General features: G+C 36.2%; 1 protein-coding gene across 26 annotated transcripts in view; it reads right to left on the bottom strand.

The window, feature by feature from the left end:
* Dlg2 (discs large MAGUK scaffold protein 2) overlaps positions 1-27,896 on the bottom strand; it is a 1,893,126-nt gene that overhangs the window by 261,524 nt on the left and 1,603,706 nt on the right. For all 26 annotated transcript variants that reach the window (XM_063256338.1, XM_063256340.1, XM_063256341.1 and 23 more), the window contains one exon: positions 16,211-16,313. In XM_063256338.1, coding sequence (XP_063112408.1) covers positions 16,211-16,313 — 103 coding nt within the window. The remainder of the gene's footprint in view (positions 1-16,210; positions 16,314-27,896) is intronic.

The raw sequence follows: 27,896 nt of genomic DNA, 5'->3' as shown, positions 1-27,896 counted from the left end.
ATATGGATAAATGTTATGAAAAATCAAAGAAGCCTATCATTTTACCATGACAAGTAACAGTTAAGAGCAGGAATGCTTGAGCCAGACTAGGGTTTCAATCATATTTTCGCTGCATAGCCTTTGATTTTTGTGCCTCATTTTCTTTACCTCTAAAGTGGGAACTACTATAGTCTGCATCTTATACGTATGTTTTAGGGTTTACCTAAATGAACACATGGAAAACAGAGAATACTGTGGCATATATTAGTACCTGCAATGTTAGCTTTCACTACTTTAGTAACCACTGCTAGCATTTTCTAGGGGCCAGGAATTTGATCATGATTTATTCATTGAAATGACCCTTTGAAGTAGGTATTATTAACCTCTTTCACAAATAAGAAATCTGAAGTTTATTGATGCTGACTGACTCCACAAGATTTGTTTTTTTCTAAATACTTACTTTCTAGTGGCTCATTCATGATATTCATAATCTCAAATCTAGGATTAGAAAAGTAATGCATATTTGCTGACAAAAAAGCTCACATTCTACTTAGATTTTTTTCTTTTGTGATACATTTTTTCCCCTTTTCTACAAGTCTTTGTTTTTGCTATCGCCTAATTTAGGCTGCTCATTTCATCAGCAATGTATTTTTATACATTTGATGTTATTTTACTCAAACAGGACTAATCAGTTATCAGCCAAGTATGTTCCCTCTTTTGAGTCACATGCAGTTTCCTGTCACAACTGTACCGTCTACATAGATGCTTCAGAGCAGAGCATCAGAGAGTACCCTATTTGTGATGGTCCAGATTCCAGACATTTAGTCGAAAGTTAAAATTGCTACTATTTTTCTTTTCATGACCTTTTCAGATGTCTTTCTTTTCTTCCTAATCACAGTTCCATTTAAACCGAACGACATTCAGAAATCCTCACTTCAGTGGTAATCTACTTTCTTTTTATATCCATTTTTGAACCATAACCCTTTTACTTCAATTGCTCAGGCACTTGGTGAGTATTTTATTAAGCAATATCTTGCCAGATTTAAAAGTGCTCTCTTAGAGCAAAGGGGAGTTCCAAAGCTCCAGGGCTTAGCAGCACAATGTGGCTCAGCAGATCTTCAGACAAGCATATGTAAGTTTAATGAGGCTTTCAAGGGAAAGTGCTATAAAATCCATGAACTTAGACTACATTAGTTGTGTGACCTTGACTGCCTTCTCCTTTCTAAAATAAAGGGGGATAGGAAGAGAAGAATCCATTGGTGGTAGCTGAAATCTGAGTTCTGGAACTTCTGGCACTTTGATGGGCACCAGTATCAGGTAGGCTACTTAACTATCATGTAACTTCTTTGCAATTTTATTCTCTCATTTGTAGGTTAGAGATAACAATGTTTACTTTGTGGGGATTACATGTCATAGCATATATAAATATTTTAAAATTCTAGACACTCCATAATGATGATAATAATTATTAGTTGCTAACTGTTCTCTCTACATTCACTTATGATTTTTAAAAATCATTGAATCTAGTTAATTCCTTAATATGTGGACCATTCACAATGACATATAACAAAAGTTCTCTGATACCTCTCATCAACTGTTCTCTATTTATTTTCATTTTAAATTACTGGCACCTAAATCTTCAGTGATCATCTGTTTGAGTCATATATCAAACATCTATTTACTGCCTATTAGAGTTACTGTATTCCCTCATGGATCCCTCTACGTATGGAAGATTGGACATTTGTGTACATTAAGTCTAAGACTGAGAGAAAAATACAATGAAAGGAGATTAAGGTAGCAAAGGAAACAGTGTTGTACATTAGTGCAGTTCAGGAAAAAAAGGGTTTTTGGAGGTGATCTCTACCATGCTCTTTGAAGCAGAAAGTTTGTTGAGTGGGCAAAAGAAGAAAAGAATTTGAAGCAGTCGAGTAATAATTGCTGAGTGTCAGGGAAAAAAAACCCCTTATAATGTGTCAGGTGAATGAGAAATGATTCGGCATCATTTGAGTACAGTCTGCAAGGAGAGTATGTAGTGAGGAGAAGATGTGAGAGGAGACAAAAGTTCAGATTTAGATGACAAGAGTGTTAGAAAACTGAATCTGCATATAAATGCTTGATCCACACATTTAATTTTCCTAAAAATTGACTCTTGTTTTTAAAAAAACAAGATACTTTATATTTTATGGTCACATACATTTGCATTTTGCTCATAGCTTGTTCTACATTCTCAGGCGCCGTTCACTTTTCTTTTTGGTTCATAGGAAAGGCAAAGACACAGAATTGCAACAAAAGCACAAAATCTACCAGAGAAATTCAACAACACAGAGAAAAAAACTACAACAATGTACACTTAACTTTTCAATATCAACCACCACAAAATGAACAAATAAGCAAGAAAATCCACTTTTTTTACTTTCTGTAAGGTTAAATATTCATATATCTGCAGACTACTGAATATGTCTTCTTTTCAGTCTGTTATAAGGAGGGGAAAATACATTCCTAACAGTAAATAGCACCGTCCAGGTTGGAAATATTTGATTTTCCTCAGTAATTTTCTCTGCATGTCGTCCTGTTATCAGGCCCCCATCTGCAAAAATCTTCACATTTTTATTTCTTTGGATTTTTTAATCAGTTTTGTTTTGATGACTATTGTGTAGACACTCATGATTTCTCACTAATAGTTTTTCAAGTAACCATTTGTCTGCAATTTCATAGATAATTATATTTCTTCTAGAATGCCTGGTGTGTTTATTCTTGTTCATTACTAAGGAAATGATGGTGGGGAATTGTCGCTAAAACTTTACTGTTTCTCTTTTTGCTTTCAGGAAAATTCTCCCACAATGAGTGATACCTATTTTTAAGAATTTCAAGAATTTAAAAGAAATTTAAATTAGCTTAGTGATTTAAGTGTTTGCCTGGTAAGTGCAAGGTCATGAATTCGATCCCCAGTACAAATAATAACAATAATAATACTATGAAGAATCTGGATGAAATAAGTGGGTAGCTATTTATATTACTAAGGAATAAATCACTTATAACAGAGGAATTTATGCATTATTGTACAAAAATTATAAATATCTTAACTTAAAGATAACTGTTCTATGAAACTAGTTAACACTTGCCCATATTTCCAAGGGAACAGTATGTATCACTTTAACCTTGATTTCCTATCCCTTTGGACTCCCTAACCTCTTTAAAGACTATTAAATGTTCCAATTTTTTTCTAGAAAACCATATCAGTTATGAAGAATAATTAAATGGAACAATTCTTTTGGAGCATGTGATCCCGTGGCAATTTATAGCACATTGAATAATCATGGTGAAAGAAAACCCAATATTTGAAAATTATTTCTGACTTGGGAAAGCATCCTATGGCATAAGAACATGTATCAATGGTAACACAGCCAGCTGTTATGTTCGTTATGAAAACAATATTCACTTAATTTTTTGCTGCCACAAACACAACCAAACTAAAGTAATAGTGAGCATGTCTTTGTCTTTAGTTTATGTGGTAGATAGAAATGTCAGAATCATTCAAGTAAACACAAAACCTGCTCTCATAGAACTATTTTTTCAGCAGTGGAGATCAGTCCATGTCTTCGTATTGCTATAGATGAAATGCAGGGCATTGTGCATGCTGGGCAGTCTCCTACCAACTGAGTTACATGCCAACCCCAAAGGTCAATGACTGGAGTTCATGGGGAATGAGTTTATTTTGCTCCCATACTTCAAAGAGAAAACTACATTAATTTAGCTTATGCAGTCAAATGCATTCATTAATTTCACAAATATTTACTGATCACCCTCTGTGTGGTAGGCACTGCTCTAGGCACTGAGAATAAGCAATCAAGTCAAACAACACTTGATGTTCTCATGGAGTTTTCATTCTGTGGAAAATGAACTGAGTCTATGGCTTTAATGGACCCTAATCACAAAAACATCTTACTGTGAATAGCTTTCAAAACTGTTTTCTGGTGGAATCCTTGTATCTAATTATGTATTTAAGATCAAGCATGAAAACCAAAGCCAGCTGTGGTTGTAATGGGTGAATACCAGGGCTCAGGCGTCTCCTGTGCTCTCTGCCCCCACTCCAGCCCTTCCCTCAGAGGACCCTGTAGAGGCCTCTTTGACACTTCCATGCAGTGCATTCTCACCATATCAATCTGTTACTGAAAGAATCCCTTACACACTCTTATCCACAGCCTCCTCAGCACTGTCTGTGTTCCCTTTTCCCTCTGGGTTTGTCTTTCTCACTATCCACATCATAGCCTCATGATAGGCTTTTGAATAATTATCATAATGATGAAAGTTATCACTTACTGATATATATTTGTCAGCAACTGTGCTTAATACTTCACACACACTCCTTTACGTCTTCTCTGGGAGATAGGTGTGAATCCACATTTTATAGGTAAGGGATGGGATTGCAAGAGGTGAAGTAATTTGTCAGGAGCTACACAATAGTGAATGGGAGCAGGAATCTGACCCATATGCATCTGGTTTTATGGTTGGAACCTTTCACTATTATTGTTTCCCAAATTCTGAAGCTCCTCAACTCTCCTAAGAATAGTTCTTAGTACAGTTCAAAGGTCTGATTAGAGCAGAGTACAGTGCTTACTTAAAAATGTTTATTGTTGAGAGTATTATACTAGTTGTACTTTATAGACAGTCTAACATTCCAAACATTCCATATTGACATCTACTTCCCCAATTCTTCCATGAAAGGTACGATTATCTCTAAGCTACAGGTGAAAAGTCTCAGGCACAGGAAAGCTGTCACTATGAGAGCAAGGAGCCCTCTCACTGCTTATTGTTATGCCAAGTTGGGACCACAACCCTGTGAGTCAAACCACAGACCCAAGACTTCCATATCCCCAAAAGAATACAAGACTAAGGCAAGGAAGAGGGACAGAGAGAGAGAAAGAGAAAGGGAGAGAAAGAGAGAGAGAGAGAAGAGAGAGAGAGAGACAGAGAGAGAGAGAGACAGAGAGACAGAGACAGAGAGAGAGAGAGAGACAGAGAGAGAGACAGAGGGAGAGAGACAGAGAGACAGAGACAGAGACAAAGACAGAGACAGAGACAGAGACAGGCAGAGACAGAGAGACAGAGAGACAGAGAGAGAGAACACACCCTTCCCAGCTTCATCGATTCCTATTTCAAGCCCAAACTACTGGTTTCTATTCTCTTACTCACAACAGAGGACTAGACTGCCTGCCTCTGTCTGCCTGAGCCCTCCTATCTTTGTTTATGGAACCCGTTTTTGGTTCTTGAATATCCCTCTCTTGGTATTTCCTTCCTCTTGGTTTCTCCACAGCCATTCCATTTCTTTCTCTCAAAACCTTTTCATCACACAGGAATCTCTTTTCTCTTATGAGAAGCAGTGCAGGGCTCTGGTTGTTTTCGAGTTTTGCAGCTTTTAGCTGAATTTTACTTTTACTGTATTGGTTAGTTCTACGACCTTGAAAAAACTGCATAACTGTTCTCTGTCTCTGTTATCACATCTTTATATGAGTAAAGCAACAGGACCTCTACCAGAAATTTTTGTGGCATTTAAGTGAATTAACACATGGTGAGGTTTTAGAATAACAGCAGGTGTATACAAATGCTCCTTACATGTTGGTGTAATTATTCTCCTTCTCACAACCAACACCCTCTCTCTCTCCTTCTTTCTTTTGTTCCTTATTGATATTTTAGTTTGATTGGGCTACAATAAAAAGGGAAGAAAATTCCTAGAAAATAGATATGTTTATTAGCATCATTTTTTCATTTTATGTATGGTTATTAAATGTCTATTATTAACCTAATACTGTGTTAGAGAATAAGAGTATCAAGATGAATAGAAAGTGCTGTTCTCTAGAAGGGCTTACTTATCTTTTAGTGAATTTATAGATTCATGAATGTATGTGTTTTAGAAAGTCAGTCTGTATGACTCTTGGCTTTACCATCAGTGTTCCTCAAGTCTGTCAACTTCTTTCCACCTGTTATATCACTGCTTTGATCCACTATTTCTTGTTAATAGTCGCCTTGTTGTCTGAAGTTTCTTTTCCCGTAAGTCTCAGATACTCATGGTCAACCACAGCACTGAACTATTACTTTATGGAAGGAGAGATTAATATATTTTGAAAGAGACAAAACATACTCACAGAGCTATTATAAAACATAGTTATAAATGTTCTATTTTTAATACTAGTTATTGCTGCGAACCTTAGTATCCCTGATTTGTAAGTTGAACTTTATTTCAAGTATGCACAAGCAGAGAGAAAAACCCATAGTACTGGTAGGGTTCTATTATCCATGGTTCTGCAACCACTGGGGATCTTGGGCTGTGCATTCCACAGACAGGGAGCTCTGCAGTCCTCCTCCAGCCACTTCAGTGTTCTTGAACGTTCTTTGTGCAGCAACCAGATTGTCTTTTTGAAGAGCAAATCTGATCTTACTGACATTTGGCTTAAAACCTTTCAACAGCCTCTAATTGATTTCAGGAGAAAAAAAATCAAATCCTTGTCATAGTCCAGTGTGATCTGCCCCCACTTCCTCTTATGTCCCCTTGCACACTGTGTTTTGACCACTTTCTTTGGTTGGCTTTCAGTCCCTCCGTTGCTCCATCCTCTCTCCACCTGATGACTTAACTTACCTTTCTCTTTTGACACTCTTCCTTACCTCTTCTTTTACTGTACTTTGACAAACTAATACCACTCTTCAGATTAAACAAAATGCTATTTTCTTGGATTGCCTTCTTGACTCTTTAGTGTAGAACAGGATTTTTTATTTGTTTGTTTGCTTGTTTGGTGTGGTTTTGACTAATCTAATAGGTTTCTTGAGTATCTAATCTCTAAGAGTCTAGATCCAAGTTCTTTCTCTACGGCGCTTACCCTAGCTGGTATAGTTGAGCAGAGTGACTTTAGATGGCTGAGTGCAGATCCTTGAGGATAGGGGCCCAATCTATTTTGCCCAGTATTCTAGTCCCAATATCCAGAAAAACATGTCATTCATTGGAAGCATTTAATACATATTGGTGAAATGTAAATTACATGAGTGGATTTTGTGCTGCCATTTCTTAATTTCCTTAGTGTACTAGCAATTCTTTATTAGTGAAGTAAATTATTGCTAGCAGTGGGGATACAACGAATAGGAAAAAAACTGAGGGGGATTCAAGAAGATTATCATGAACCAAAGTGCAATTTGGATACTTTTACAGATTTAGTTCATGAGTATAACAGGAATCCTATTTGAATCATGAATCTATAAAGCACATTAAAAATATTTGACTTTTCCATAATAAAAAAGGTTACTACTACTTGTGATTCTGAAAATTTAAGACATCTCCATTGTTCAAATTTTTTGCATTTTTGATTTGCTGGAATTGTTTTGTTTTATATTACTTCCTTTCAGCCTCAATAAATTTATTTCCAAATTTAGCAACTATCTTATTTTATTTAAATGATGAAATTTAGGCTACAATAGATCTGCAGACTATGAGATGGTGCATAAAGTGTTAATTGTAAAACCATCAACAAACAATAAACATTTCTACTTGCATTAAATTTAAAATGAATGTCAAAGAGTTCATATCCTATTAGACACAGAGAAAACAATTTATACCGGGATGTAGATTTTGCTGTTTCTTCCATGTGGGAAAAACAAAATGTGTAAGTGCTTAAAATGTGTTGAATAAAAGAACATTTTGAAATTACCTGTTTGTAATAACTGTTCTTTGATGATACATTTTAATTAGATGACCTGAACTTCATAGACTGTCCGCCAAAAAGAGCCATTTGTAAAATCTCTCTAATCACCTTAGCTAACAAACAGAAGAATAAAAGTGATATGGATTGGGTCTGATCAGTAAAGTGTTAGCCATAGATTCAGAAACAGAAGAAGAAAAGCATCCTTATTCACTATTAAATTTAAGGATTTAAATAAGAGGATATTAAAACAGATTTGGACGTCAGTCAATGGAGCGTCCAGGAAACAGAATGAATTTAATGGGTATATTAAATGTATTTTGTATATCCCTTTTTGGTTTGTCACTTGGAAACTTCTTTCACAGCTCTATAAAAATCTTGAAATTTTGTATAAAATCAAAGGCTATATTGTAAAGACTGTGTTAATTTTTGAAATGCTTGTGCAGTAAAGAGTAAGATTAGGACCTTTTCTTCTTATGTACTTGATTTGGGCATTGCTATTGACATGTATGGATTTCAGAGAACTTGGTTATCAAAATGACTCCAGCACATGAATTAGTTGGTTACCAACATCCTAATGTGTAGGTAACCAAATACATACCTAGCACATGTATTATTTTTCCAGTACTGAAGGACTGACATGTCATTATATGTTAAGATCCTCAAGACATAAAAATCACAAGGTTTAAACTCCTTTGGTATGAATTTGAGATACAACATTTCAAGGATAGGCTTTGAGTGTTTTGTGAGATCCAGAAAGTGATTCTGCTTTTATTCTTATTGCATTGCCCTGGTGCAAACTTAAGATTTGGGGTGGGAAGAAGGGTGCAGCATTATCAATGATGAGTGCAATGGAGAGAACTTCCTCTGCACCGGCAGACAGACTCTATGTGCAGGAATCATCCCTTTTAGTCACATTCTATAGTGCTATGAGTTAAGGGGAGGCTGGCCATGAACAAAAGCAACTAGAAGTCTAGGGGGAAAATATATTGAGTAAAGTAGTATCCTAGAACATTCCTAGTTGCTGATGGAGGTATTACCTGTTAATGGAATATGTATGTGTATGAGTGAGGATTATAGAGAAAGACATGACCAAGCAACAAAAATCTAGTGTCATGTGAAGTTTTATTCAAATTTACTTCTTAATATTTCAGTAAAAATTAGATTATGTAACTTATATTAATTAAACCATCATTAATGTAACATATTTAGGAAATCGGATGTTTGGTGACAACATCAATGCAATGGATGAACAGACTGATGATGAATAAGTGGATGAGGAGATGAATAAATGACTAGGTAGATGTATGATGTATGATGGATGAAGGGTACCATAGTAAGAACTTGGGGATGAAGTAATGGAAGATCAGAATATATCTGAACTATACTGAAGTATTAATGTATTTAGATTGGGGACTATTTTTTAATTAAAAATAGTTGGTTACATATTTAATATTGTCTTTTGTACACGATTCAGTTTTAATATATGAAAAATGGCAGTTGACAATAACAACAGGCTAAAATGAGGTTGTGTACATGAGAAAAGCCTCAGACTCCCTAAGATTTCTTTGGCTCTTTATGTCTACTTTGTTACAATAATCCTACTGAATTATGTTTAAGACACATCCTATTACCAGTGGCCATAGAGAGTTAAAAGAATTAAAATATTACTAACTGCTTGGCTATAGTTTTAGCAACTATGGGACTTTTAAGATACTGAATTGCTTTCCTATCTGCATGCTAAGAGGGTATCAGTTCCTCTACCTGTGAAATAAAGAAACGTCATGAAATAATCTTCCTTACAACTTTTAATTTCTATTTCTTAGAAATTCTAGTTATACCACATAGAATCCATCAAGTTAACTAAGTTGTATGACATACATTTGTTTCTTCTTATACGTTATGCAAAGTAAAGATATAATGTTAATGAAAAAAATGTCAAGTAATGGAACTTATACTTCCATACCACCTGAGGTCAAGGATCATATTATTAGATTGAATTTAACAGGTGTACAATTTACCTACCCTAATCATCTCTTTAAATAGGCCAGAAAAGAAACTCAAAGATGAAACAGTAAAATTTCAAATTTAGTGTTTCTTTTAGATGCTTGGAGTTTTAAGTCTAGAATCTGCCACAGTATTCTTCATTCCAAAATATCATTTTAACTGTTTCCTGATGATCCTGATACAATTTTTGATCAAGATCCACAGCTGGACCTTACAAATATTGCCTGAGCATTTAAGATGCTTTATTTGCCTTAGGAAAATATTTCATCATGCCACAGCTGTTCATTCATATGCATAATCCTACACAGACACTGATTTAAAGAAAAACTATGTTGTCCTGCATTGTAAGTAAGCTTCTTGAATGACATATGTATTACATTTCTGAGAAACTTCTGGCATAGAAGGTGTCTATATTCTTCGGGGGTGAGTCACATATTTATCTCAAGCTTTCATTTTACTTTTGACCCCACAGAGAAATGCACTCTGGTGTCTAGCTGTGGTTTAAGATCTGTGACACTGGTTACACTAAATACAATCTGGGTTTCACATCTTTCTCAATGAGTAAATACTTTTTCTTTGGAATGTGCCTCACAGCTTGAAAGCAGTGAAAAGGACTATTTAAGCTAGTTTCTGTTTTAAAATATGCAGTAGCAAGTTACTCAAAGACATTTTACAGCGATGCCTTAAATATGTTTTAAAATTCATCTAGTCATCTGCATGGTTCCCAAAACTAGAGAAGTACTTCTCAAACTTTAGTGTGCACACAAAACACCTAGGAATCTGGATAAAATGCAGACCTGGCCTGGTAGGGTTGAGTTAGGACTTGAGATTTTTGCCTTTCTAAGAAACTTATTTAATATCTGTGTATGCTACAGATCCATGGACCATATTTGGTAGAGAAAGACTCTAGAGTAATTCAGTTATTCCCCCAGTTTTTTTGTGGGGGTTATTTCTTGTTTTTTTTTTTTTTTTTTTAGATATTTGCTTAAATATCACTTTATTGAGAGTTTCCCCATACACTATAGATTTTACTGTCACAATCATCTTTATTCTGATTCATATTTCTCTATTCTATTTATCACCATCTGAGGTATTTCATATTTGAAAGAGTCTCTTTGGTTCACTGGTTTGCCAGTCTATAAGAATATTCACTGAAGTACAATAAAAAATAATATCTACTGCTTGAGTGAATATATAAATGCAAGACAAATTTTATGACTACTCTACCCCAACATATTAAACAGATCATACATACACTTATGAGTATCCTGGAAATAATTAACTGTCCTTAGGACTTTTCTTTGAGGAACTCAAGTTCCTTACTGAAGAATAACATGTAGAAGAAAATCGGACCCCTCCAATATTTACTGAAGCAGAGACTATATGCTTGCTGATTACTATGGTCTCCCTCTTTACTACCTACGGGCATCCTGAAGCTCTTGCAGTGTCCCCAACAATGCTTTTAGGAGTCACATTAAAGGTGATGAGATAATGAGTTTTTTCCATAGAGACAGATTGGGGATTGTTTCTACCCTGTAATTTTTATCATTCACATAATTCTCCAAATGAATATTTGATGGTTTATTATTTCAACTTTAGTTAGTTAATTTCACAGTAAATATTTTTATCTTTAATCTTTATTTTTCAGTTACTGTTATATAAGTGAGAAGGTAACAAATATTCTGAATATTTAACTTGAGTTTAGCCAGGAGAATGCTGCATTAGATACTTTATGAGGAATGTATAATCAGATCATTATCAATATCTTTTTAACTCATCAATAGTATTGAAGTTGACTTTCAGAATTTTAAAAATTGTAAGTGATCGGCACAGTGGCACATTTCCTGTACTCCCAGAACCTTCACAGGTTTGAGCCCAGCCTGAGTAATTTAGTAATTCAGTGAGACCCTGGGTCAAACAATAAAAGGGAGTGCAAGGGAGAGTAAAGTTAGGACTGTAACCTGCAAGTTATCTCGGGATAATGCTGCAGCCACAAATTCTGCTGGTAAGCATTCTCAGGCCCAATAGGAAATTAGTTAATAAAATGTAGTTACATTTGTATCGTGCAAATTAACACTCCCACCTCCCCCCATACACATACCCAAAAAACCAAAAAATAACTACTCAATGCATTAATCATATTTTTGTGTCGTATTATAAATCAACAGCTGTAGCTTTTGTGAAATACTGGAGAAAAGAAATTTATCTATTAGAGTTGCTAAAGATTTTGTAGCAAAATTCAAAATAGTATAGTATAAGAACTGTATCAACATAAATGCCCAATCAGGGATTCATTTACCACTTCTATGTGCAGGTATTCATATTATTCAGCAAACTTTTTTTTTTTTTTTTGTACTGGGAATCAAACTCATGACCTTGCACTTGCCAGGCAGGTGCTTGTACCGCCAAACTAAACACCCAGCCCTCAGCAAACATTTCTTAGGCATCATGTTAATATTTATTAACCATCCCACTGAAAATATGACATTACACTTCTAAAACAAAGACAGACTCAATAGACAATTCATTAATTCCATTTAGAAAAAAATGCAGCTTGCTGCCAGCACTTACCTAATTTTCATCATTATCAAGAATCACTGTATTATTTAAATGCGCATATACAACTACCAAAACCAGAATACCAAAAATAGTATGATATCTTTTGTTCCCAAAGACTATCAGTGCACTACAGTGATGTGACAGTAATAGCAAAAGTAAAAGATGTGGTCACTTTGGAGAGTGAAGTTAGGACTGTACCGTGCAAGTTATCTAGGAATAATGCTGCAGCCTTAAGTTCTGCTGGTGAGCATTCTCAGGCCCAATAGGAAATTAGCTAATAAAATGTATTACATTTGTATCATGCAAATTAACACAAGAGATGAAAGGAGTGCTAGAATGGTCCTTGATGTCTAGGTAGTCCTGGGGTAAAAAGGTGCAAAGCACAATAAGAGACCCAGCAGGTATTTGAATACATGCCTAGGGAACTCAGAGAATCAGTCAGTGTGACTGAACGGATTAAAGACGGCTTTGTAATGCCACTGAGTCTGTAAACCCTCCAGATGAATAGGAGCCCTACAGGTGTAAAGGGAGCCCATCAAATTCCAGTGGAGAAATCCACAAAGAAAAGTAGCTCAGGAGCATGCACAGGAGCAGAGTAAGTGGAAAGGGTGCTGTAACTCATCATAGCAGGATGAGCAGGGAGAAAGCATGGAAGGTGGCTGGGAAAATCTAGGAGGGACGAGTTGTTTGTGGCTAGGTACACTGGGGTCATGTATTTTAGAAAGATAATTCTGAAAGCAATGAGAAAAGGGGCTGGGAATACGCAGGAAGGAAAAGGGCTCTGTGTGTGTGTGTGTGTGGCATTATGTTTCTTTGTATAAAGTGATGTTGGAGTAACTTTAGTAACAATATAGGTGATTAAGATTTTTTGTAGAATTACTTTCCTCTAGTGGTTAATGGGATTATTTCTGAAGTATCAGATGTTGACCTTTTAAAAAAGAAATAACTTTAAGATTTTCTTCTTATTGTTAATGTAACACATTAATTTCAAAGCAAGCACATGACAAAATTGAATTTAGGAATATGGTAAGAATCAGTCACAATCACATCACCAGAAAGAACACTGTATAAGATTCTACAAATTGGCCTTGAACGACACATGAAAAAGACTGATGGTGGACAGAATAAGGCAGACAATTGGGACTAAGCTCATTTCAAGCACAGAAGTGGCCCCACTATCTTTGGCCCCACTTCACTCAGTGAAATTTTCCAAAGAAGACACTTATTGCTACATTATAATAATTATAGCTCATAATAATTATCTCAGAAATGTGCTAAGCACTATGAAAAACACAGTTGGAAGTGGTTTCATATTTTGCAATACACTTATTTAGCAATTTTTTTTCTGTCTTTGAGGCAAAAGTAAAAAGTGTGAGTAAGCAAAATTAAAACACCCTTTCAATCTTCAGTTTCTTTCAAGTGGACACTTAAGCACTGAGGTATGATAAACTTGTATCCATTAGTTCAGCAACTTTTCAAGCAATACCAATTATAACACCAGAGATCTATCAATGAATGAAATGCAGGGATGGTGCTGAAAGCACAGAGCTCTCAATCTTATGGTTCAGCACATAATCTCTCCCTCTTCTCTAAAGTAGAAATCTCACTGGATTTTCAAGGTCTGCCTTCATTCCCACATTTCACTACCTCACTCTTCCGTGTGCTGTTGGCTTAGGCTTTCTCTGAAATTCCATAATTCTTAGACATACTGTCATTATTGTAGAAGTTGGTTATAAGGCATAGGGCACTGATCTCTACTAAGTCTGTTCTCCTCAAAAGGATAAAAAGTTCTTTGAAGACAAATGTGCTATATTACTTGCAGTGGAGGCAATTTTTTCTGATATTAAAAATTGCACTAAATTCCAATAAAGCAGGTGAATGTGACTGAAAAATCTATTTCCTGGAAGCCTAGTTCTTACCCATCCTGAAAGAGCTGTCATGACATCTTTTTGCTAAGCTAACCTGTAATAGCTGGGCCCATTATAACACTGGGGCAAACAAAGGGACCTGGTGAGAATTTTCTAATGGAATCTCAAAACGTACTCATTTCACTTATTTTAAAGATAAATTGTTCATTGTTTCCTAAAGATATTCTACAATTTAAATGTTCCTAAGTGACCAAACAAAAATTCAATCAGCTTTCCATTACAGATAATAGTTAATTAAGGCTTGGTTACACATCAAATTTGCAAAGGGGAGAATAAAACTGATTGTTTAATGTTGCAGTTACCTCATTTCTGATTGATTTAAATCTGTGACAAATTTGACCACAGTTAGACTATTAAAATAGGGAAGTCATTCTGTGAATCTAATCTGTACCTTGTCATTTTGCAAGAACCTTTTGTGGTCATTTGTAGGTTTTTTTAGTGGTACTTTAAAAGTCAACTTATAGGATTTACAAAACACTCATTGAATAAGCATCTTGATAAAGTACAGTATTTTATCTAAACTAATTATATTGCTTTAAAGAAACCAAGCCTTAAGCACACCCCAGTGAAGAGATGATGATTTATGTTGATAGAACTGCAGTTCTAACCGTCTTACCAGCCTACAGAATTATTTCAAAATTTCAGAAATGAGAAAACAGCCACGGACATTTATGACACATATCAGGACATGACAGAGGACATATAGTTTGAGATCGCAGGAAAACAGCTCTAAAGATAATAGAATGTTCCCATTAAAAAAATTCTTACTCTGTATGACTTCGAATTTGTTAATCAAATTGTACTATCTCAGAGCGTTTCATTTTCTGCTTTACAATAGATAGTTTTGGAGTCATTTACTTCTTTTAGAAAACAAACCAGCTAATATTTAAGAAGCAAAAAGACTTCCCAAAGCTCTCTGGAAGAGATGGCACCTTGGGTATGTCATCATTTATCTTTGATCAGCACAGGGCACCTCTTCATCAGCTCTCTGGCATAACTGACACAGATCAGCTGGACAAAACATTCATAAAAATCTTTATGTAACTTATTTGTCAATTCTTATTCTAAACTGAGCACAAATGAAGGTAAATGCCAAACACACCCAGAAGAAAAGATTTTGTTCCTATTTTGTGCATTGAACACCATTAATGAAAGCTAACCTGCCAGTGGTTCAGTCTTCCAAACAACAGACCAAAGACGTTAATAAAGAATCATTTGAAATGGCCGCTCTGTACCCACACGCACAGTCTCTTCTCCGATGACATCTTGCACCCTCATGTTCAGCTAACTGTATAATACTCTTTTCTGCTGGCCATACAGATTAAAGACAAAACTACATTTCTTTTTTGGGGGAAGAGGCATAAAGTCTAGTCTACAATGACGTCTTCAGTGTGTTTTGTTAGCAAGCAAACAATCCATATCTGAATTTGCAGAGCTATCAACTGTACAATAGTTAATGTCCAAGTTGTCTCATCGACCTCATTCTGATCACAGAAACAGATATTTAAATACACCAAAGAGCAGAGTGTAACAAACCCAATTTAGGATACCTCCTCAGCTTTTCAGTTGGCTAATCCAATTGATGATAATGATATTTCCAAGCCTTAGAGCTGATAGTGATTTATTCCAAACAAGGAAAAATATAGCAGAAAAGTAGGGATAGGGGGCGTCTAAAGCCATGTTAGTATCATGAGCATTAAATTAATGCCGCAGGGGAGAATTATGATCTACTTTAATGGTCATTTCTATAGATGAGATTTTTCCCCCTTGTTTTCTAAATCTAAATGGTTTTTAGAATAGCTATTGGTGACCAAAAATAAACTAAAGATGATGCTGGACGCTGTTTAGTGGAATTCTTATCATCGTAGTGATGTTTCTAACTGCTTGATATTTTCCTGGAAGATTGGAAATAACAATCTCACGTTCTTTGAACAGGAAATAACAACTTTCTCTAGAGGTAGTTTTAAGACATTTAAAACCAGTCAGTAATGTTGTGTACACACTCACAGCACAGACACATCAGAACACTGTTAAACTTGGGTACTGACTGACCTTCAGGTTGGTATTGTGCTATAATGGTCACCGTCTGTCCAGCCCCCTTTAAAGCAGCAGCTGCCTGTTCATGAGATGCTCCACGGAGGTCAATGCCGTTCACCTGAAAGAGAGGAATCAGGAAATCTCAGGCATATAACCTTCATTTTGGTAGACGGAAAAAGCTTCTGAAGACTCACAGACTGTCTAAAATTATATCGTATGTCTTCAAACCCTTTATACTCTACATAGGTGTTTCTTAGCAATTTTTGTTACACAGTATTGATAATTTCAGGTAGAAGAGATATTATTACTTTTGTGGTGTTTGTGGCATGTTCTGATTAGTTTGGAAACATTTTTATCCACCCATGTTCCATAGCACTTTAATACATGCATTTAATAAGCCCCTGTAAGTTTCCTAGATTTCGGGGGTAGATAAGAGCTTTCAAAATTAGAGGGAAAACAGGATAATGAAGAAAGACACATGTAATATACACAGCCAAGTAAGTGCTGACAGATTAATGTATTCAGATGAGGTTCTGGGGAGACTGCAGGATTGGGGCTGGCCCTCTGCCAAATGCCTCTCTTTGGTCAAATGCCTGGTCTTGTCATACTGAGCTTGGTGAGACAGCCCTGAGCCCTGTTCCAAAATAAACCTGACTGCCCCATTTCTTATGCAAAATTTCATAATGAATTCTGACAAAGAGAAAAAATTGTGTTTGGAGTTTATTTTGCCATTGCAAACTCTCATTATGAGGCCTCTACTAAAAGAGAAACAGATCATCTAAAAACAAGCTCCAAACTGCCATGGTAAAAATCATCTGTAAGTCAAATTTAGTAAGAAGCAAAACTAAAATCTTTTTTGAGTCAGTTCAGTCTGAGTCTACACAATATCATCACTAAGTGCTCTATGTCTGCTGCAGAAGGGGGTCAGTAGGTGGGAAATAAAACCTTAAGAAGCATTTCTGCTTGTAGTGAGCACACAGTAGGTCAGTTTTTACTCATAAAAAGCTAGATTTGTACAGATGGTAGCACAGATTGCTATGGTCTAGGAATGAACACCAAAAGAACAGATCAGCTAACAGGGTCAGTACATCACTTTATTTTGCCTTCTTCAATCCTCCTTGACTATGACACTGAGTAGCAGGTGGGGTGGGGCTTACCACTTTGCTTCTTCTCAAGACCTGGAACATCAGTAATCTTCTATTCTTATCTAGTCCTCTCCTAACAATTTAACTTTCCTTATTTGCTTTTATATTTTTTCTTTCATCTCCTTGGCTTTCTGTCCTGGTAAACTCTTCTCTACAATTATGCATTATACAGTAATACTGGAAAGTCCATGGAGGCAATGTACTCCGACTGGCCACCCACTAACTGGTGGTCTTTTGACCTTTCTGGATCTCAATTTTCTCCCACCTCAGAGGAAAGGGACAGTTAGGTAATGTGATGCTAGACACTCTATGAATTCTAAAATTTCAGATGTACTTGATGGTAGAGGACAGTAATTTCAAAGCTATCTAGGTTACTCACTGAATCACAAGCACAACCCTTGTAGGCAGAAGAAACAGGAAAGGCAATTTTATCCACACCGTTGCCAACAGGAAGTTGAAGTGTATACCTTCATATACCAGATTATTTTTTCTCTTGTCAAGCAATTAGGTTAACTTTTTGTTAAAAAACGATCATGGTAGATAAATTCTGTCTCAAAAAGGTACAAAAGGAAAAGGTAAAAATCCCCTTACCACCTCCACTTCCTTTTTATGTATATTCCTTAGAAATTCACCATGAGTACATGGAAACACATGCCCTCATTTCTGTTCTTTAAATATATGTATTTTAAATATATTATTGAATTTAATATTAATCAGTAGGTGCCATATATTCAACTTTTTATTATTTGTCATTTAACAATACGAATATGGACATCTTTCATACAAGCTCACATCATCCTACATCTTAATGGGACCTTAATATTCATTCCATGGTGTAAAAGTTCCAGTATGTTGAGTGAGATCTCATTGATGCAGTTAGGATAGTTTCCTGTTTTGTTTACTAGAAATGCTTATGAATATCTTTCTGAAAAGCAAATTCTCTTCCTAGGTCAAAGGGCACTTACATTATTTGTTTCTTTTAATTTGCTAGTATGCATTGGAAAATGACTATTAGTTACACATGTTGAAACTACTAAAGTAGAAAACAAAAAGGGCATAATTTCATTTTCCAGATAACATAAGTGAGTTTATATGAAAAGCAAAATTGATATATGCATATAATTGCATATATAAAAAATTAAATCAATAGAAAAAGCACATAAAGAAAAGGTTCTCACCTCCTATTAGTGTCTATGAAGGTGACCACTGCTGATGACTTCTTGTAATACTACTCATTACTTTTGTTATCAATATAAGCTGGTTTCTAAAATGTAGAATCATAATTTTTGAATGAATAAGGTCATATTATTTATAATGCTTTATACCTTGATTTTTTTCACTATAACACTACTTTTTAGAGCAGAGGTCACATTCTTTTTAATAGCTGTGGAGTACTATAGTATTCAATGTAAAACTGTTTACATTTTACCAGTACATGGATAATGATGCTCCCTTAGGGTTTTGCTATTAATACCAATGCTGTAATAAATATCATCTACGAGTACGTTGTTCTAATAAAGAAAATGACAATAAAATTTTGTAGTCTTTACTAAATTACCACCAAAAAGGAAGGATTAATTTATACTCCTATAAAAATATGATTTATGTTATTATAATTGTATATATTTTAACCTTTTTATATTGATAGGTAGACAATTTCATTTATAAATTTTGCATTTCAATTGTGAAGTATCTTTTTGTATGCTCATTTGTTATTTAAGCTTCTTTTATATGAAATGTTCTTTTACTTTGTCTATTTCATTTTCATTTGTTTAAAATTTACCTGGAATTTAAAATATCAGTATCCCATCTTAGATAATTTGCACATATTCTTCTTGCTTTATTATTTGTATTATTGCACTTTTTATTTTAATTTTCCTTTTTACATTCTCTTTGTTTTGTCTTTTTGAAAAGGTTTCACTATGTAGTTCAGGGTGGCCTTGAACTCACTTTGTAGCCGAGGCTGGCCTCGAATTTGCAGTAATCCTCCTGCCTCAGCCTTCCAAGTGCTGGGATTAGGGATGTGTACCATCACACTTACTTTGTCCATTCTTTCTTGCCATAGAACATTTGAAAATATTTTTAGAGCAATACTTATCATTTTTTTAAAAGTCTTGTTTCATTTTTCTCTTCAATGTATTTAACAAATTTTCACAGTAATTTGACCATAAATTGGTTTAAATTTTATCCATTTAATCTTTAATCTACTGGAATATATTTAATGTGAGAATCTACTGGAATATTAATTTGATGTGAGAATCAAATGAATGACCACTGTGTTTGGAATTCTATCTGTCCATCCATCCATCCATCCATCCACCCATCTATCTATCAATCATCTATTTATTGAAGACAGGGTCTTGCTTTGTAGTTCAAGTTGGCCTCCAATTCACTAGGTAGCTCAGGCTGGCATCAAACTTGCAGTGATCATTCTGTCTCAGCCTCCCTGCTGGGATTACAGATATGAACAACCATACTGCCCTGAATCATTTTATTGTAGAATAAAATTTGTACATCTTTTATCCTAGTTATACTCTGAATTTTTACATTTAATGCTCTAGGAAAAGTAAATTAAAAAGTGGGAAGCAAAAAAAGATACATACAGGATTGTGTTTGATTATGAAGTCCATCAGTTATTTTTTAGTGACTTGGGAAAGTCACTTAACTTTTTAAATCCTAGCATTCTTATCAGTAAAATGAGTACAGTGCCTACCTGCCTACCAAGCTCATTGTAGCTACCAAAGAGAATTTAAATAGTATCTATTATTGCTCACAGTTTTTGAAGAGTTGTGAATGTAATGTTAAAAAATTCTATATTGACAACCAACATAAAATATAAATTATTTCATTTTGTTAATGAACAAATAATTTGTGCACTAGAAGAGCCTTAGAAACATGTCTATCCAGCATTTAAAACATTAGAGATGGTTACCACAGAGGAAGGAACTTGTTGAAATTATTTCAGTTACCTATTTGGGTCACCTCTGGCCCAATCAGGGTTCTTTGTACTGCACTAAGATGTGCCCCATATGTGCATTTTCTTCTTTTCCATTGGACCAATAATAACTAAATCTTGTTCAGTTTATGCTTAATCCTATGCGGGTACCTGCATTTGTGGAGTTTCGTTGCTATTGTTAATGTGGATTGTCATCCACATTAATTAATTTTTTGCTTGCCACAGCTGATTTTCTTCTTGGGTTTAGCAAAGATACTTTCCTCCAGTCTTTCAAACTTTTCAAGGTCACTTTCTTATTTCTATCGCTTAGATTTGAGGTTTTTTTATTTTAAAGAGAAAAAAATCCCAGAAAAGTCAAGAAGCAAAATAAACAAAACAAAAAAAAATAAAAACCAAAAAATAAAAACCAACAACAACAACAAAGCAAAATGACAACAACAAAAGCAACAATGATAGCAATATAGGATTTCAAAACAAGATGTTAGGATTTAACAATGGTTACTATATTACATGCTATTATCTTCAAAATAATTTCTCAGGTTACTAGATACAGTAAAAAAATAAAACAATAAAAGAGAATAAAACATTACATTGCAAAAACAAGACAGAAAGAAATCCCCCACGTGTGCTTTGTATACTGTTAGGCTCCAAAATAGATGCTCAGACTATCAGCTTTACACCTGCAAAGTCAATCAAACAATATGAGCATGAAGTTATTATTATTATTATTATTATTATTTTTACTTCATTTGCTATCATCTCAGCCTGAGTTCCTCCAAATTAACTGGTTGCTTGGGAGTGGGGGCATGTAGAGGGCAGCATAGTTCTTCTTGTCTTCCAGCCCACATGTTGGCTGGCTCACAGGAAGGCATGATTTGGGTTCTTAATTCCAAATGGCTCATGGGAAGGCATAGCTTAGCTTCTTGATTCTTGTCCCTGCCAACATGGCTACTGCTGATTCATGGGAAGGTGTGGGTTGGCTTCTTTGAGATTTGAGTTTTTAATCAGTAAACTTTTCTTAAATAACATGCTCAGAAGTACTTACATTTTTCATCATTGATATGACATAACATGCTGAATATAGCAAGTCTCATATTTATTTCCCTTTTTTTTGCTTCTGTTTGAATTTTCTCTTCTGTAATCATGGATTCTCAAAGCTCTCTTAAAGAAGAATTCATTCTCTCTCTCTCTCTCTCTCTTGTACTGGGATCAAACTCATGACTTCCTGCTTGCCAGGTAGGTGCTATGCTGCTGAGCTAAATCGCTGGCCCTAAGAATTCTTTTCTTCTTTTTTTTTGTTTTTTTTTTTTGGTCTTTTTCCTTTTTATCGGTACTGGGGATCGAACTCATGACTGCCTGCTTTCAAGGCAAGCGCTTATGCTGCTGAGCTAAATCCCCAGCCCCAAGAATTCTCTTCTTGAAGCACTGATTTTTACAGTATGGGTGTTGTCTTGGTTACTCTTCTTTTGCTGCTGAGATAAAATACCTGATGCTCAAAATTAAAGAAGGAAAAATTTATTTAGCTCACAGTTTGAGGAGGTTTCAGTCCATAATCTGCTGGGTCCAAGGCAGAGTGGTGTGCCAGAGGAGCAACAGTTCATGGCAATGGAAGACAGCAAAAGCAACAAGAACCAAAAGGAAGGAGCATAAGAAGACTCTTTTTGTCTCTTATATTATATGTAGATTACCCACTGCAGGGTGGGTGTAGCACTCACATCCATAATCTTATCACTAGACAATGAATCAATCACAAACTCTATATCCAGCCCCCCTGACTGCATTAGGCTTTGGGTGGGAAGACATCTAGACACAAAATCATAACAGGTGTCATTAATAATAATCACTGTAAACATGAATTGACTCTTAGGAATAGGTACAGGAGATATTTAAACATTCAATCTTCAGGAGGCTAGGATTAATTCTCCCATTTTATAGATAAGGAAATTGAGCTCAGAGTCACTAATTAAAGTTTATACAAAGGAAAGAGGCTGAAGATTTAAAACAGTTTTAAACTCCTGAATTGTTAACCATTAATTCTTACCAACTTCTTGTAATATCCTATCTATCTCTTGAGGGTCACTGTCTACAGGAATCTAATTTTGAAATTTCTCATGAACAGATGACTAGGTTGGTGAACTGTCCACCCTGTAATGGTCCAGAACAGCTTGGTCTAGACATTATGAGCCAATTTATAATACTAATCCAGGTAGGGATAAGGTAAAAGGCTTTCAAAAACCTAGAACAATTCTATCTGCCACTAGTCCTTTATGTATGTATCTGTCATTAGATCACAGAAATGCTTAAATTCTACTTGTTTTGAGAGCTTTTTCACAATCATGTTGGTGTTAAATAGAAATGTGAGTGCTGTTAGCTGTCAGTTGATGTAGGTTCTAATTTTTTAAAAAAAGGATGTTTACATGAAAATGAATAGTGGTACATGCCCAGGGCCATTCTTTTTCTTTTCTTACATGAACACTATGTTTACTACTTCAGTCACTGGGAGCCCCAAGGAAAGGACTGTTCTTTGGATGTATCTGTCTGTTTCTTATTATTATGGCACAGATGATATCAAGGTCAGGGAATTTTACACTCTCCCATCCTGATGTATACCTGCATCATTCTTGTCCTCTGATTCTGCCTTTTCTTCACTTTGCACGTGCTATTGTGTATATGTACCAAATTACCTTCACTGTGTTTTATAAATATATACAATTAGAATGGTTACTAATGAAAATAACTGAAACATATTTTCTCACCTCTCCCCTACCTGAAAAACTTCTAGTCCTTAAAGACTTAGTTTCAATTGTTTGAGGAATGTTTATACTGGTGAACTCCTTAGAAGTAGGAGCTGAGCTTATTAGAATTTGTGTGTCTCCCTCATGGTACCAGGCAAATAGCAGCTGTGTAATAGCCAAAGAGGTGAGTGAATAAGAAAATGAACGCGCACTGTACTCTCCCTTTACTAACCCAGGGGAATACTCTAACCTCTATGTGATGCTGGCTTCACATTGAGGAAGAGCTCACTATTTTTTTCAGAGAAATCCAATCCATTTGGGGGCAGCTTTAGGGATTAAAAAACAGTTGTTTGTGTTCACTCTTCCTGGAAATTTCTACCTTTTTGTTTAAGTTCTGCCCTCCAATGGCACACAGAACAGTATTGTCTATTCTTTTCTGTGATCTTTATTTCTAATATTTGAAGGTAATTTTTTTCTTTTTCAGGTTAACTAATCCTAACACACCCTCTTCTCCATCACTCTGTTTTTTTGAACTGAGGGCCATTTGTGTCTGCTTGCATGTCTCCAGTGGCAGGGAACTTTCTCCTCCCTAATCTGTCCATTCTATTGTCTCTTACAGATATTATTTCTAACATCTTGGTATTGTTTCTCCATCAGAGACTCAGCTAAGCATAGATGAGGAGTAGCAAGAAGGAATCTCACTGTCTGAATATTACTTTTTAATGTGTGCTTATTGTAATACCTGGAGCTACAACTCTCAGGATATAAACTTTTTGGTTTCCCTTAAAAATATGTACTTTAGGTTCCAGTTTAAGGGAAGAGTTATACGAAACTATTTGTCAAGTAATTTGCTGTTCAATGGAGGACAATGACAAGTAAACACATAATTTAAATGTTGCAACAGGTAAGCTCACACTGCTATGGGACCCAACTAGGGTGTCAGGAGGCAGAAGAAAGTCTCCTGGAGGACCTGCCACTGAGACAGAATCTTAGTGAAACAGTGTGTGGCACTTCCTACAGAGTGATGGAGACAGACAGAAGCAGAGGGGGCACATATCAAGGTCTGGAGACATGAGAGGGCCAAGGATAACTGGAGTAGCAGGTAGCTGATAGGGCAGGAACAAGTATGGGAAAGAGGTGAGTGAGGAAACAAAAGAAATAAAGGTGGTTTGGGTGATAATGGTGATGATGATGGCAGCTTTTATGTACACAGCACTTAATCTGCGCCACACACTCTTCTATTTTACATATAAAAATTCCTTTTACCTTGACAACAGCTGTTTCATGGGAAAATGTAAGAATCTCAATTTTACAAAGGTAGAAACTGGAGTACAGATTAACTTCTTCAAGGTTATATTGTTAATGTATAGCAAAACAACCATTAAACCCAGGCAGTCTGGTTTAGGAGACTACATTCCTAGCCCTGATACAGTCGTGCCTTTAATGGGCTGGTGGTAGATGGCTTGGTCAGCTGTTTCAGTGAGTTTTTACTTTAATTTTTACTGTAATGGGGAGCTCCTCTTCAATTTAAAGTTGAGAAAAATTATTTTGCCACTACTTCTATGCCTTAGGCGTGCTGACAGCTAGAGAGATTGCAGCAACTATGGGCTTATAGCCAGCACTGCTCTGAGACTGATCCATTTGGAGATGCTTGTTGCAAGACAGTGTCAGTGCTCATGGCTGCTACATCTTCCTGTCACAGATAATGTCATCTGCCTGCTCTGGAAGCATGACACGAGAAGGACACCGAGTACAGACTCAGGAAGGCCAAGATTCAAATCTTGGTTCCTGCATTTACCACTCTATAACCTTAAGTAAGATACTTCTTTGAGGTTTAGTTTTCTCATATACCCCAGGAATTATTAATTTATAATTTTCTAGGTTGTCATCAGGATGATTAGAGAAAGTACAGATAATTTCCTTATTATAATACTTGGCACATGCTATGTACTTAGTAAATGGTTGCTATTTTATTATAGTATGTCCATTACCTGTGAAACCAAAGCTTTTTTTGAAATCAAAACTTTAAAATGGCTTTATCAATACTAATAAAACCAAAGAATAGATTTGCTTGGACATTGTCTTGAAATAAGAATGGCTAAAAACTCCAAATCTAACCAATTATTAATTGTGAAGAAGTACAAGGAAGTGACCCACTGGGAAAGGGCTAATTAGCACTAGATTTCAATTAAAATTAGTGAGGCACAGGACACACGGGACTGTTTCAAGCAAATTATTTCACAGTTGGGGGTCCGGCTGGAATATGACAAGAGGTAGAAACTGGGACAGAATCCAAACTATGAGTATTTCTACTTTACTCAGCAATACTATGGATAGTAAAATTAGCAGATCTATTATCAGAATAGTATGTAAATCTGAAAGGTCCCCTTTTTTTCTCAAGAGGAAAAGTGTTGGGAGCCGCGGCCGAGCCCGGTCGCCTTACTTGGCGGACGTGAGGCCTGCAAGAAAGAGCAAAGCCTGAGCTAGATTACCCCTCCCATCGAGTGTGCTAAGATGGCGCTTATCTCCTGCTTCCTGCTTGGTAAACAACCCGCCCTGTAAGATAGTCTGCCTAGCAACAACTGATGTTAGCCAATCAGCCCGCATCGCGCGCTTTGAACTGATTGGCCACTGTAACCCTATAAGAGTGAGTGCCTCTCCCGCCACGAGAGAAGAAGCACGGAAGGAGCCGCGGAGAGCGGACCGGTAGAGGCTTCGGGACAGACTATAGAGAAGAAGCACGAAAGGAGCCGCGGAGAGCGGACCGGTAGAGGCTTCGGGACAGACTGTAGAGAGAAGCACAAAAGGAGCCGCGGGGAGCGGACCGGTAGAGGCTTCGGCCGGGAAGAATCCCGGGGCAGACTGTACGGAGAGGGAAAATAAAGAAAGCCCAGCCACTGCCAGATCTTGTCGTGTGTTCTTCCTGCCAGCCGGGAGCGACACCGACAGAAAAGAAAAAAAAAGAACCATCCCCTTTTCATTTTTCTGAGGTGACGTGATGGAGTAAAGTGAAAATTTGGGTTCCACTGCTAATTCTGCCACTAACTTACCAGGGTTCATCAAAGAGACACTCTGGAGAATGAAGACTCTGGGCCCCACCATCTCTAGGAGCCTAGAAGTTGTAAATTAATGATTTGCATGGCTTACGCGTAACATTTGAAAAGTGTTTCACAGCTAGCAAAGGAGCTTTGCCACCTCACACTGCTTATTGAACAAGGTGAGACATAAACAAATATAATAAAAACATTCTCATGCATTTAGTAATCCTTATCACATACGTGTGGAGAAAGCAGAGGAACTATAAATATCCTATGAGCTGTTGAGCTGTGAGGAGTCTTGGGTGGCTGGAGAGCGGGGAAGGAAATGCGCCCAGTGGAAGAGCAGAGAAAAGGCTTCACAAGGGCATGGGATACAACTTTGGCCTGTGTTTGAGCGATAACCATGACAACAGTGGAACGCTAGGATTGAAGAACTAAGTGGGAGACAAATTACAGATGATAAATGTGAAGGCTCAAGGTAGGAACATGGGAATAGAATATCGTGGGAGATGGGCCCAGACTCGAGAGACAACATACAGGGAGGCTCTGTGCAGATCTTTTCTTCAAATACTTCTGGGAACCAACCAGAGTTTAAACAATATTTACAGTGTTAGACAGATTGGAAATGAGAGACGAGAAAAGTGCCAAAAATTTTTAAGATGATTAGAGATGCAATGATTCCATTAATCAAGATGAGAACACAGGATGGGAACTGAGTTTGAAAGGAGGATAATATATTTTATTCCAGACACATTGAGTTTGCTGAAACACAATGTCTACATTCTCAGTTCTTTAGGCAGCCAGAAGTAGTCTGTGTTAGTAATTTTCTAGTCTTTTTTGCATTTCTAAGGTCAGTACCACAATTAGATACAGCAGAGGCTTGCAGTTCAAACGGGAATACTTTGATTAGCCATTTCATAAAGCTGCATGAAGTTAGATTAGTTAACACAGAGTTAGCAGTTAAAATACTGCCTGGAGTATAGCAGAGATATATCATTAGCAGCTGTTACTAACCCTTCTCATAACACACAGAAAATGGATCACCTGCACTTGTGTAAAGTTACTTAATAAAGGATCAGTTGATCAAGAGAAGTGCTAGGATTGCAGGTGCCAAGGAAAGCAGCATGGAGCTCTGCACAGCACCAACCTAGGAATTAGGAGTCCTGAGGAAGTAGGAATTCTGATTCTGCTGTGACCTTCTTCAACTTTGGGAAGTCCCTTATCTCTCTGGACCTGGAGAGCTTCATGCTAAATCTCTGGGGTCCCTTCCAGTGCTTAATACAAAAATTTATTCTATGCTTAGCAAGTATTTTGATGACAACTAGAGAAAAACAAACAGTTCATTTAACATCAGGTTTTTAAAATATCCTTGGGCATGTTTCAGATTGAGTGAACTATAAATTTTATTTGAAGTGGAAATTTCTAATTAAGTTCCGTTCTCCTCCTGGAGGCTGTCACACTGGGTGGAGAGTGATAACATTCCCGTCTGGACTAGAATCTTGGAACACAGCAAAATGAAGAAACTGATATTGGATATTTACATATCTGAGTAGTTAAGCATTAACATCCCTTTAAATTTGGCTTGCTGTTGCAAAAATGGGCATAGTCTTTATTTTTTTAAAAAAAGTTTTAAAGAGTGTTGGCTTGCCAAGGTTACTTGTAGATGGCTGATCACTTTAGAGTCTATAATTGAAAATAAAATATATTTTGGCTTTCCAAACCCAACTTTTGATAGGCAAAGATGCAACAAATAATTTTTAGGATCCATGCATTTTGAATGACAACTATATGAGAATACATAAGAAAATCAGCCAAAACCTTACTAGC

The sequence above is a fragment of the Cavia porcellus genome, unplaced genomic scaffold (genome assembly GCF_034190915.1).
Source record: "Cavia porcellus strain 051 isolate PalLab524CR breed Dunkin Hartley unplaced genomic scaffold, mCavPor4.1 scaffold_9, whole genome shotgun sequence".
Taxonomy (NCBI): Eukaryota; Metazoa; Chordata; class Mammalia; order Rodentia; family Caviidae; genus Cavia; species Cavia porcellus.
This window is presented reverse-complemented; position numbering and strand designations above follow the sequence as displayed.